Source organism: Emydura macquarii, unplaced genomic scaffold (assembly GCF_026122565.2).
Source record: "Emydura macquarii macquarii isolate MOO-44397 ecotype Brisbane River unplaced genomic scaffold, CSIRO-AGI_Emac_v2 contig_2768, whole genome shotgun sequence".
Classification (NCBI taxonomy): Eukaryota; Metazoa; Chordata; order Testudines; family Chelidae; genus Emydura; species Emydura macquarii.
In genome coordinates this window covers 25,321,447-25,333,644 of record NW_027132905.1, presented here as the reverse complement: position 1 = coordinate 25,333,644, position 12,198 = coordinate 25,321,447, and the positions used below count along the sequence as shown (strand labels likewise).

Sequence of the window (12,198 nt, the reverse complement as noted above, 5' to 3'; positions counted from 1 at the left end):
AGAGATAAGGAAATGGGTCATTAGGTATTTTTCTCATGAACACACTACTTACATTGACTCAAACAACTGCATGTACTGCTCATCTCCACGTCCTCCTTCCACTTCATGGTCTAATTTTAAAATGATTTCATTTTCAAACTTGAAAGGAAAAAAAACAACATTGAATAATGCATAATATATGTATAACAAGAAAATGCAGGTAAGAGAAATCAAGATATCCGTAGGTCAAATAAAGTCTAAAGTGACATGACAAAAACATCACATTTTTCAGGCTTAAATGGAAGAATAATTTCCAATTAAATTACACACTCCAGAGTGTCTTTAAATTTTTCTCTAGTCAAACTGATATTGTGCCTGAAGGATACCTTTGAAGTATTTGCATTATATGCTTCCAAAACCACTTCCCTAGCTTGAGATACAGGACTTCAAAGTGAAACAGAGCCATTTTATTCAATATTAACTGAAATGAACAACCTTATAGAATATAATGTTTTAATAAAATTGGTGATTTTCAGGCCACTATACATGTTTACTAGAAATCAGTGAAATATAAACTAGCAAAAATAATCAGCAATATATATAGCAATGGAAGTAGAAATTTCTGTAGTTAGACATGTTTTCTCCCTTTGCAATCTTAGAAAGGAATGAACCAAAAGATTTAAGTAAGTAAACTAAGCAGTTATTACTGAAATATAATGCACACTGTATGTAAAACTGTAGGGCTAGGAACATTCATCCAGCCCAGTGATCGCAAAACTGATCATCTCCTAACTACTATCTGTTCTTTTCTAAATCTCTGGAGTAGTTCAAGGTCAGGAATATATTTGGGAGTTACCCATTAAGTAAATGGAAGTATTTTCTTCCATGATACCTGAGCTCAGCACTTTGCAGAATCAGGCCCTTAATTATAAAGAGTTCAAATGTCTCTTGCAAAGTGGTACTGTGTTGTAGCAATATGAATTTGTCATTTAAAAGTTCTTACAGTGCATTGTATAAGGGAAATTGCTTTGTAATTTTGGAACAGTTAAGTTAACCTACCATGTTTAAATTCTTGTCTTAAGAGTTTATAATTAATAATTAGTTTGGCAAGGACCACGCAGTACATTATGTAGATTGCATTAAGTTCTGGAAATGGAGTATTTGGAAATAGTAACACACGAGTATGACTCCTTTCATCTCAAAGGACCAAAAAGTCCCATTACTGTCTGTATGTTTAATGGACTGACATTTTCTATTATTATGCAAGGTGTTGATGGTATGCCTGGCATTCCCTTTCCTTAGAATGAAAATACTACCCTAAATACATAACATAATGGTAAAAAGGTAAATGGCAACTGTTTAAAAGGTACCTGCTCTGTACAAGGATCACTTCACTCAACATGTATAAAGATCTCTTAGGTGTATAATAGCAGCAGTCTTTCTGTGATACCTCACAAACCGAGCACTATTTTTTTCCCCCAGATTATGAGAGAAATATGGTATCCAGTTGAAACTACAGGGAGAATTTAGACAGATGAACATTTTAATACAAATTCTACATTCAGCCAGATATTGCAGGCTCCCAGATATACTTTATGGAACACATAATGGGGCCTCTTTATAGATAAATGGTGAGTTTTATATCTCAGCCAATACTTGTCTCTGCCTTTCACCATGCTTCCATATTAACACACACTTTGGAGGGGAAGTGTCACCTGTTGAATCTCAAATTCTTCTTGCAACTGTTTTCTCATCCAAGTAATAATATCTAATCACAAAAAACTAAAAGGTAGTATGGTTGTGTAAATATGTGTCTTCCTTTGCCAAAAGATTAGTAGTTTATATCCCTTATACATTTTTAATCCTATCTAATTTAACTATGGATGTTCATTATCCAAATCAATATTTAATTGTTTTCTGAATTTGATTAACATTTTTTCCTCATTGTGACAATGAGTTCCACAGATTAGTTATTCATTCTATAAAAAAGCATTGGTAATCCAACAAGTACATCATGGGTGTATTATTAGGTTGCTCAGGTCTAAAAACAAATATTAGAAAGCTGGGACAAATAATGGAAAGAAATGTGTGCTGTTCTGTATAGATATGCATATGATATGCTCCAAGTATACAGTGCCACTTTATTACTCACTATGGCTCCAATGCACCAAACAATTTAAGCACATCTATAGTCCTACTCACTTCAGAGTTAAGCATGTGCTTAAATGCTTTGCTGGATCTGGGTCTAGGGTTCTTTCTTCAGCCAAAGAAAGCTTGAGCTCTCTCAGTCTAGAGACAATCAATACCATGTTGATCTGAGATGGTCAGTAAATTGCAACACAATGTATCCCCGCTCCTCAGGGACTAAGTGTAATTCTTTCCAATGCTTCCAGTCTTGGGTGAAGGAGCCAACCTAAGGTCTTCCATAGCTTCAGCTGTTATAGCACTGGGAAGGATATGGATGCTCATGTTGCTACTTTGAAAGATATATATATTTGACAATTCCTTCAGTTCTGGGCAAATCTGCATTCCAGGTGGAGACACTTCATTGTGTATTTTCCCTTCAGTGTGTCAGGTTAAAAATTCTCCAGTCAGAAGGTTCTGACATCGGTCTGCCATTTAATTAGCAAATAAGGTTCACACATTCATCATGCTCCTCCTGAAAATTAGACAACTTTTGCTCCTCTCTTGAGACTTAGCTAAATAGGACCAAATGATGTCAGAGACTAAAGAAGATTCTTTCAGCATATGAAATGATAATTACGCCAATCAAACTGCTTTGCCACCTATGGTCAAAATAGTGCAATAGTTAACAATTATGTGTTCCTCAGATGAGGAACACACATTTATTAATAAGTTGTGCAGCTTGTGGGAAGTCCCCATATAACATCCTGAGATGTGTCCCTGAGAGCTGTGGGAGAAAAATCCTTGTGGTATGCAGATTCATAGCTTTAATTTAACAGACAAATATTAAACACTGTGCTTTTAGGGTTGAGCTATTTACTGTAGAGTTTCTCAGATCTCCTTTCCTGGGCAGAGCTAACTCAATGTGACTTAACTCAATGCTAACTTATGTGACTCCTAAGAGATACTGGAAGAATTATTTTGATCTAGAACAATAGGTGTGGGCTACTACATCACTTTCCTATACTCTATCTATAAAAAGAAATTCTCCCATTCAAGTTTCCTGAGTTTAGGAGGTGAAGAGTGGCTCAATGCTGATAAAGATGAACTCATTAAAGGGGAAAATGACTAACATTTTCATCAACTTAATACAATATTGATCATTTCGGGAAGTACTTCAGAATCCTCAAATGCCATGGTGTTAGAAAAAACTATGTAGCTGTAAACATGAGGAAATGAGAAGTTAGAATTGTTCAAATATATATAAAAAAGCAGAGCAAGAAGGGAAAAACAGAAGGTGTTTTTCTATTTTTAACCATGTGATATGTCTGAGGGTTAACGGTCTTCAAGGACTCTGCTGAATGCCAGTTTGCCAGCATGTGCAACATCTAAATTTATGGAAAACAGTAACATCAGCACAACAGCAATTGCTGCAGAATTGAACATAAGACTTCATTATAACAATCCATCATTCTAACTCAACTTTGCAGTAAGTATTTTGTTGTAGTTATTTTTAACACTGTGGTATACTTAGAGGATTGTGAAGGGCTTCCAAACATATTAAGCTAATACATGTGACAGTCACAGAGGTAAGGAAAATTTCCTAAGGGGCTCACGTTGCTCATAATAATGCTTTATAAGGCTCTCAGCAAATTTAAGAATTAGGTCTACGTTGGACAAAATGGACTGAACATCTATTTCCTGTTTTGGGCAGGAGAAAAAGGAGGATCTTTGCCTTGCTTTAAAAATTGCACATGAATCCCAAATAAGATGGACGCATGTTTCTCTGAAGAGGCCATAAACAGTTTTGGCAGGTCAGGGATGATGAAAAGCTTGCTGCGCTCCCCAGTAGTAGTTCAGCTCCTATGCTAGAACCTCCATCCATTGCAGACTTTTGGTGCCCCAGTTTCCAGCTCTGTCTACTGTAATCAGAGTACCAGCAGCTCCAAACTGGTTACTGGAAGTGGAGTAATAAATACTATAACTAATGTCAGAGAATAAGGCAATTTTAAATGATTAATTCTGATCAAAAGAACTGCCTTCTGCATTGTATGATGCAAAGATACTGAGAAGAGCAGAGTAGAGAAGTGCCATCCTTTTAGGTACTGGCTGCATGGAAATTGGAGAGACACCAAAGTACAGGATTGCTGTGTCTGTGTGTGTAAAAGATGCACAAAGTATCTTCAAGCTGAGACAAGGTTAAATAGATGGAGGTTGCTTTTGACATGAAAACAGCATTGAATGAGAAAAATATCTATCTTTGTGTTTAATGTGGCAAGCCACAATTGTATTGAGTGAACACAGAGGGAAAACCACGCATCAGGCCTCTGTTAATTTGGCCCCTATGGGAAGAAATAATTCCTTCCTGACCTCAAAATAGGTGATTTGTCAGACTTGCAGCCTCCACAAAACACAGCTCCAAAGCCACCAGTACAGGTTGTGGAGGGTGAGTCTGCAGGAACGGAGCAGAGAGAGACTCCACATGGTCTGGGGTACAGTTTAAATTATGAAAGGGGAGGTCAAAGGACCAATCAGCTCCCCCGACCCCCAATCAAGCCAATGAGTAGCTAGAAACTCAGCAGGAGAGGGGCACCCCTTCGTTCCCTCAGCATGTGTTCTCCTCTTTCATTCAATTGGGTCTGTCCCAATCATTGCTAGTCCTATCAAGTGTCCCATCACTTGAGGCAGGTGGGTGGCATTCTGACACACTTGGTAGAGCTGCAGCCTATAAGCTATCAAGGTTTCCCCATTTGACTGTCTGCCGCAGTAATATGCAGAACTATGAGTGCAGCATAAGCTCTGCCACTATCTAAGAAAAATCATCAATCAATAAAATCCTGTATGTATCCAGAAGTTGGGGAGAAATGGATTTCTTTCCTAAAGAGGAGGTGATAATTCCATAGTTGCTTGATCCAGAAAGAAAACCAAGAATTGGAGTGAAGAAATTACTAAAAATTATTTCTTCAGTCCTCATGAGTCTCAGTCCTTTTCTTTCCCCAGTAATAATGCTAACTGCATGCACTGGTAGCTTGTCACCAGCTGCAAAAGTAGTTGGTTGCTTGAACTGAAGTAAATAAAAGATGCTGGCAAATATTTATAGGAGAAACCTTTGAATGCTGAAGTTTAAGTGCCAAATTCAGCCCTAATACATTAGAATGTATCTTCACTGACTCGAGTGGAGTGATGCCTGCTTGTACCAGGCTTCAATTTGCCTTTAAAACTGCTTGCTGTATTTTTCTAGTTAAATAAAAAGCCTCAAAGACTTGAGCACACTTTAATACCAGCCACACAGACTCTACAGCTTGTGCTTTGGTTAGGTGGATTTGAGTTTGAATTGTCATGCTACTTTTGGATAAGTTGAAATGCTCCTGACGTTTGATAATGAGGCAGTTCTACTCCATCTAAATCCTTGGGCATATTAAGATTTCAGAAACTGAATCCTTAGTGTAGGGAGCTTGCTGAAACCACTTCTGTTCATTCAGTGACCTTTTACAACTATTAGCTAGGAAAGATACATGACTCCTATAGCCTTGCTATGAGTAAACAAACATCCTCCAGTCCTGCAAGTACACTTCATTAGTGAGAACTATTATTGTGTGTCCTTCTCATTAGTTAGCACTATCATTTTTTCTTTTTCAATAACTGTCAGGAAAGAAAAGTACTTTTAGAATATGCCCACAGATGGCTGCGGTAAGTGAAGAATTTAAATGAAGATAGGCAAACACGAATAGATGTGGCTTACTTGAATAAAATACTATTACATATGAATTAATCTTTTCTAAGCCAAAGTTAAATCTTTGAGATGAATTTAAATCCATGTTTTTCCAATAATGTTTTCATTTACTCTGCAAATAGTTACACTGTTTTCTGTTCACAGAAAAAAGGTTTTTCAAAAGCAAGCTTTTTGCATCTCTTTCTCTGATTGATGTTTTATCAGATCACTTACAGCAAATACTAGTGGCTTACCACTCTGATAATGTTCTTTTCATTGGGAGGTTCTGTTGGTATATTCAAGCAAGGATGGTTTACAGATACCCCTAATCACTATACTTGTTACAGTTCAAATCACCTCCATACGTGTGTATAATTTCTATGATGTGTCAATGGAAGTTACAAGTGTATTCTAGAGGGAACAGTTCCCAGCAAAAATATATTTGTATGTTATGCACTTAGAACTACAATACATCAACAGGCACGCCTATGGCGGTAATAGTGTGTGGTGCTGGTTCTCTCCTGAAAGTTATCAGACAAAATAATTATAAAAATATCTTCTGAGAATGGGTGGAGTGTAATAGTATTTGACAAACATAGCCAATCCTTATATCCTTAACTGAATTGGGTAACATTTTTCAAAGCCACCTAGGAGATTTAGAATACTACATCCCATTTTCAAAAGAGACTTAGGCACACAGAAGCCTAAAGGTTCATTGAAAGGATCCTAAATGCCCATTTTTGAAAAATGCGACTATGCATTTTTTAAAATTTTACACATTCTTTTAAAGAAAATATCTTACTTCACATGCAGTATTACTGTCCACTTTAAAACTATTCATTAACAAAAGCTAGAACTTCAATGCTTGCATATTATGTATAAATATACTTTATTTTCCATTAGTGTCTCTTTAACTTTACTAATCCATGAGGTGAAAACTGCTAAATTGGTACAACTCAAATTTTTTCCAATGTGTATTTTTCTCTCAGTCCCAACTTTGAATGCAAATTTTAAAAGTTTATCATAATCATGCCAATGCAGCAGCAGGCAAACAGGTGATATGCTTTTCAACTCGTATGTGATTTTATTTTCTGAAGTAACACTATGGAGTCCAATGAAGTATAACAAACAGCGTAAAACAACAATACAGTGTGACTGTCCAATGAAAACTATTAGGCAATTATTCTTAAAGTGTACTAAAGAGAACATCATTCCTCTGCACTGAAGAAAAATATCACCTCAAACATAATTATATCCACATAACCATAAGGATCATGCGAGTGTGTCTGGCATCTTCTAGGTTCTTAAGCTTCTGTCCTTGAAAATCAGTCGGTTTGACTGATGTGTTTCCAGGGTTTTTGGTCTATGTAGGTCTATGCATCTATCCCAAGAGATGAAGTTTAAGCCAAGAATAGGAAAACATTTTTAAGAAGGCAAATATAGGACTATTAGGACATAGAAAGAACAGATGCACAGAAGCAAAATGGTTTTTAATCATGGCCTTAAACCAAAAGCCTTGTGCTAAAGCACTAAACAAAATGGAGATTCCATCTGTCACTTTGTTCCGAGTTCAGCTGATATAACAATCTTGTCCTATTTAAACTAAAGCATAGACACACATGTGCACAAACCAGTAATATACTTAAATTTTTACTACTGACACTGTAGACAGTGAAACATAACAGGATTTTCTATACTAATTTAATGTCTTGTTTGTCATTTATTGATATGCGGTTTGATTGTTATCATTTATTATTTGCATAAAGCGGTGTCTAGAGGTGCCATGATCCATTGTGTTAGGTGCTGTACAAACACTGTGTGAGAATGTCCCTGAGCCAATGAGCTTATCATCTGAGAGAAAGGAAAGGAAACAAAAGGACAAAGAGCAACTTGCCCAAGGACGCACAATAGCTCAGTGGCAAAGCTGTCACGAGAATCCAGGTTTCCTGAGTCCCAGTGCCAGATCCTACCCACTGGACCACTTGAAATTATTTGATAAATATTCCATGAGTATTAGAGCTGGTCAAATTTTTTGCCTAATTTTTTTTCCTGTTAGAAAACCTGGTTTTATCAAAATTTATGTCAACAATAATTTTCTGTTTCCCAGTTGGAAAATTTAGGTAAGGAGGGAACATTTTCCTGAATAAAACCCCACTTTCACAAACATTATTTTCCAACTTTTTCCTGTGCTTAATCACTTTCACACTTTTTTACTTTTACCTTTTTTTACCTCTACTGTCTCCCACCACCTTTTCCAGTGGAAGAAAGGGGGAGGAGATTTAAAAAGGGAGAGAAAAGAGGAATAAAACCTCAAATCCAAAAAAATAAAAATTATTCAGTTTACAAAAAAACAAATTAAACAACATTTTAAGATGAAATGAACATTTTTGTTTCATTTACAAAATTCCCATGGAAATCTTAAAATTTTGGTTGAAAAGTTTTGAAATGGGATTTTTCCTGAAAAATATTCTGTGGGAAAAGTTTGGGATTTATGACCAACTCTAATAATATTTAATTTCTTGCAAACTATTTGCTGTAACTATTGCTTCAGGTATTCTGCATTCAACACTTGTTATTTCCGCCATATGATCATCGGTCTCTTACATCTTGTGATAGTGTGTCTGCCTCATGTCTGAATGACTGGTTTGTTTATAAGCAGATAGAGGGCTACATGAAGTCACTTTTTTTGTACCTGCACACAAACGTATTTACATAAGATTTCCTGGGTTTTTCCCTTTCTGCAAACAGAAAACTCACTGTACCCTGTTCACACTTAAATTTTAATGAATGCTTAATACCTTTTTGAAGGAGATGTCCAGCTCTATTCATAATCTTTAAAAAAAGGTAGCTATTAAAAGAAATCTTATGTATCTTTCTATTACCTTTTTGAATTCTCCTGTCTTATGATATTCACACAGCATCATATCAAAGAAGATTGGGATTGTGGCTTTTCGTAGCTCAACTTCTGGAATAAGGGTCATTTCCAAGATCGGTCCAACCATCCCCGGAATAAAGCAGATTTTATTCTGGCCTAGAACAGAGAGTGGAAAGGAGTATTGGAAAAGAGAAGAAAACTACCACTTTGGTAAGAAATGATCTAGGATTTGCAGCCATTAAAATACCGTTATCACTATCTGTTTCAGTAATGGTCTTGCAGTTAGTTACGCATCCTTCTCAATTCTTTTTCAGAAACAGAAGGCATGTTGACGGATATATTTTCATTTCAAGGTGCTGGGTCTTTTGCTACCTGAAATGAGCATTTATGCCAGTTGAATGAATTCACTTTGGCATCCTTTCAATTTTTCAGCTTTTCACATCTTACTGAACAACCTACTATATATGCTTGCAGTGGAAAGTAATCAGAAATGCTCCCCCACCGCCAAAACCAATCAATTGGAGAGAGTATTTCAAAAGCCATATGACATGTTCTCTTATCTAAGTTATAAGGGGGAGGGAGGGAAAATCTGTCTTCATTCCTTAATGAATAACGTCAACTATTAAAAACCCTAGAATGGAAATTGAATCCTGGTAACTATTATAGATCATGTGCACAACTACTGAAAAGCCACATGAAATAATCCTGCAGCACAGCAGTTACATTAGCTGCCAAAGAACCCCCAGATTGTGCTTTAGGAGATATCTTCAATTATGATAGATGATAAAATTGCTATAGCAATTGTAGTATCCAAAAAGAAACCAGATACTGAATAGTCTCCAAAAGTTGTTCGTGTCATAGAAAAAAGGATTTTCTATATGAATCTGACCACACTGGTCCATGAAATCCAATGTCCTGCCTCTGGCAGTGAATAATATCTGATGCTTCCAAGAAAGGAAAAAATTCCCAACAACAAATGTGACCAACTTCACAATTCCTTTGTCTTATTTTATTTATTAAAAATAGAGAAGGTGCTGCTCACTGTAGTATCTGGGCATCAATACCACACAAACAAATGTGAGAGTAAAATCAGACCACACTGGTGTGACGAGAAGTGGTGCAAAAGTCTCTTTCAGAACCACTCTAGGAGAAGGCGAAAATCTAGGAGAGCTTCTACTTCCATGATACAATGGAGATGTGCACAAATAGAACTCCTACCAAGGGGATGCAGATGTCTGATGATTTGCAACAAGCTACAGAGATCATGACCCCAGGCTCTCAGGTGTGTGTGTGTGTGTGTGTGTGTGTGTGTGTGAGAATATAAAAACAAATACTGAAAATTCATTTCACTATTACTGAACAATGGCCACCTGTTCACTGTAACAATACTTACTCCTCACAGGGATTTTATCACTTCAAAAGTCTTTAAAAGACTGATCCTGAAGACACAAGGTTCTATCAGATGTATGGCTTACCATCATAAATAGTCCCATTGAAATCAATAGGAATGTTGATGATAGTAAGCACTACATTTGGTAGTTAACATTGCAGAAGCAAGTACCATAAGTTTCTCACCTTTTGCAGTAGGTCTGTTATATTTCCTCATTTTAAAGATGGGAAATGGAGACACAAAAGAAGTTAAGTAACTTGCCTATGGACACAGGATAGTTAGTGTCACAGCCAGAATTAAAGTATTCCTTCCCTCCAGTCTCATATTCAATCCACCAGCCTATGTTAACTTCTAGTTCCCTACTCCAGGCAACACAGTCTATATAAAAAATTTGGTCTGTATATGACCTACAGTATTTCCTTTTGTTATGAAGGTTTTTTTTCTTTAACTAGACAGTAGCAATTTGGAAATTAGATCAAGTAAATCTGAGGGGAATTAATATCAAATTATGATTATGATACAAATAATGTTTTGTGGTCTGAATTTTCTAAGATGACCTTTTTTGCTAGCTGTTGCTATGGCATAGATTATTAGATTTGGAGGAGGCAACAGAAGCAGAGAATGACCCTCACACATGCAGTGTAATATAGAGTGAATGGAATTACTTTAGAGATGGTCTGCAATGTTACGGTCTTTAAAAAAAATAATAGTGGAGATTTTTTAGTTCACAAAGCAAGGGATTTGGGAAAAGATTAACAACATGAATACCTACTGCTACAAGACTCTAAAGAATGGGAATGACCACAGTGGTTTAAAAGGCTCTCTTTTCTCCCCCTTCCCTCCCTTTTTTGCTCTTAATTAGGCAAATTTTCATTAGAAAAAAGAATGATTGCTTTGAAATCTAAAAAATCAATATGCTAAAATAGTAAGTCTTAACCAGACTTACCTGAATAATTTTTGATGTATTAAGATCTCTGTCTAAAAGGACAGTGCTCTAGTCTCAAATTAAGAACTTGCAGGGTTTAAAAAAAACCTTATTATAGAGCACTTGATCACTGTGACGAGTGTGTTGTGTGCAAGGTACTGAGGACAAATATTCAAAATGCACAGGGAAGCACCGACATCTGGGTCCAGCTGGGCAACTGCATAGTTAAATATAGATATCAAAGAAGTCTCATTGCTCTTCATGGATACAAGCCTTTTTAGCGGAAGAGACTATTTTAAATGCCTTTATGCAACTAACACAACCCCTTTCAGCACAAAAATATCACTGATTCATACTACAGGGTGTTGTAATTGTCTCAGCAACAGTCTGCTTAAGTTGCTGCTTTCTGATGCTCTGATAGCTCTTTCCTCTACATTCTCTCTCCCAGTTCAACCTTGGGTGATGGCGACACAGAGCTAAGGAGATCTGGACATACTGTAAGGGGAAAATTTTATTCCTCTCAAATAAGAGGTAATGGTGCAGACTTTGGCTAGGGGGCTGAATGCTCTAAATGCAAGAGAGGGCCAACTTTGAAGTTGACATCTCTGGGAAGAATGTATCTTGCACATCTATTGAGAGCTAGCCAATCCACAGCAACACACTGGAGAAAGCCCAGAACAGGCTGCACAGCTGACAAGTATCAGGAGGATGACAATAGGAAGAAAAAAAGGTCATCCACTGATTTAATATTTTAGAGGACATTGACCCATGAGTTGAACTTTGTTCACAAATGCCTATACAGAACTGCTTACTTTTTGTTTTTTAATGTTGATAAAACAACACCACGTCTGTTCAACTAGAATTTTTTCCTCTATTAGTGTTTGACTATAGTACAAAGCCACTGAGTAATGACTGTTAATGCCAAAGGAAAAAATGGATTTCATTTCAGTGAAATAAACATGTTCAGAATGGAAATCACCTGGGATTACAGCAGTAGCACAATTAAAGTGGAGATAACTGATACCAGACACACAACTAAATTTAAATTGCCTGTTACAAACATAAACATATATCCAGGCTCACAAATCTGGCAAGTGGAGGATAAGTATATATTTATATTTTTAACACCTGTCTCTTATACAACTACAGAAAATATTTTCTGTGAAATAAACCTGAAGGATTTGCTTATTTTG

At 36.4% G+C, this 12,198-nt stretch overlaps 1 protein-coding gene across 2 annotated transcripts in view; it reads right to left on the bottom strand.

Moving 5' to 3' along the window:
* DOCK2 (dedicator of cytokinesis 2) overlaps positions 1–12,198 on the bottom strand; it is a 407,820-nt gene that overhangs the window by 50,759 nt on the left and 344,863 nt on the right. For both annotated transcript variants that reach the window (XM_067566685.1, XM_067566686.1), the window contains exons 29-30: positions 8,698–8,846; positions 53–138 (exon numbers count right to left, since the gene is read on the bottom strand). In XM_067566685.1, coding sequence (XP_067422786.1) covers positions 53–138; positions 8,698–8,846 — 235 coding nt within the window. The remainder of the gene's footprint in view (positions 1–52; positions 139–8,697; positions 8,847–12,198) is intronic.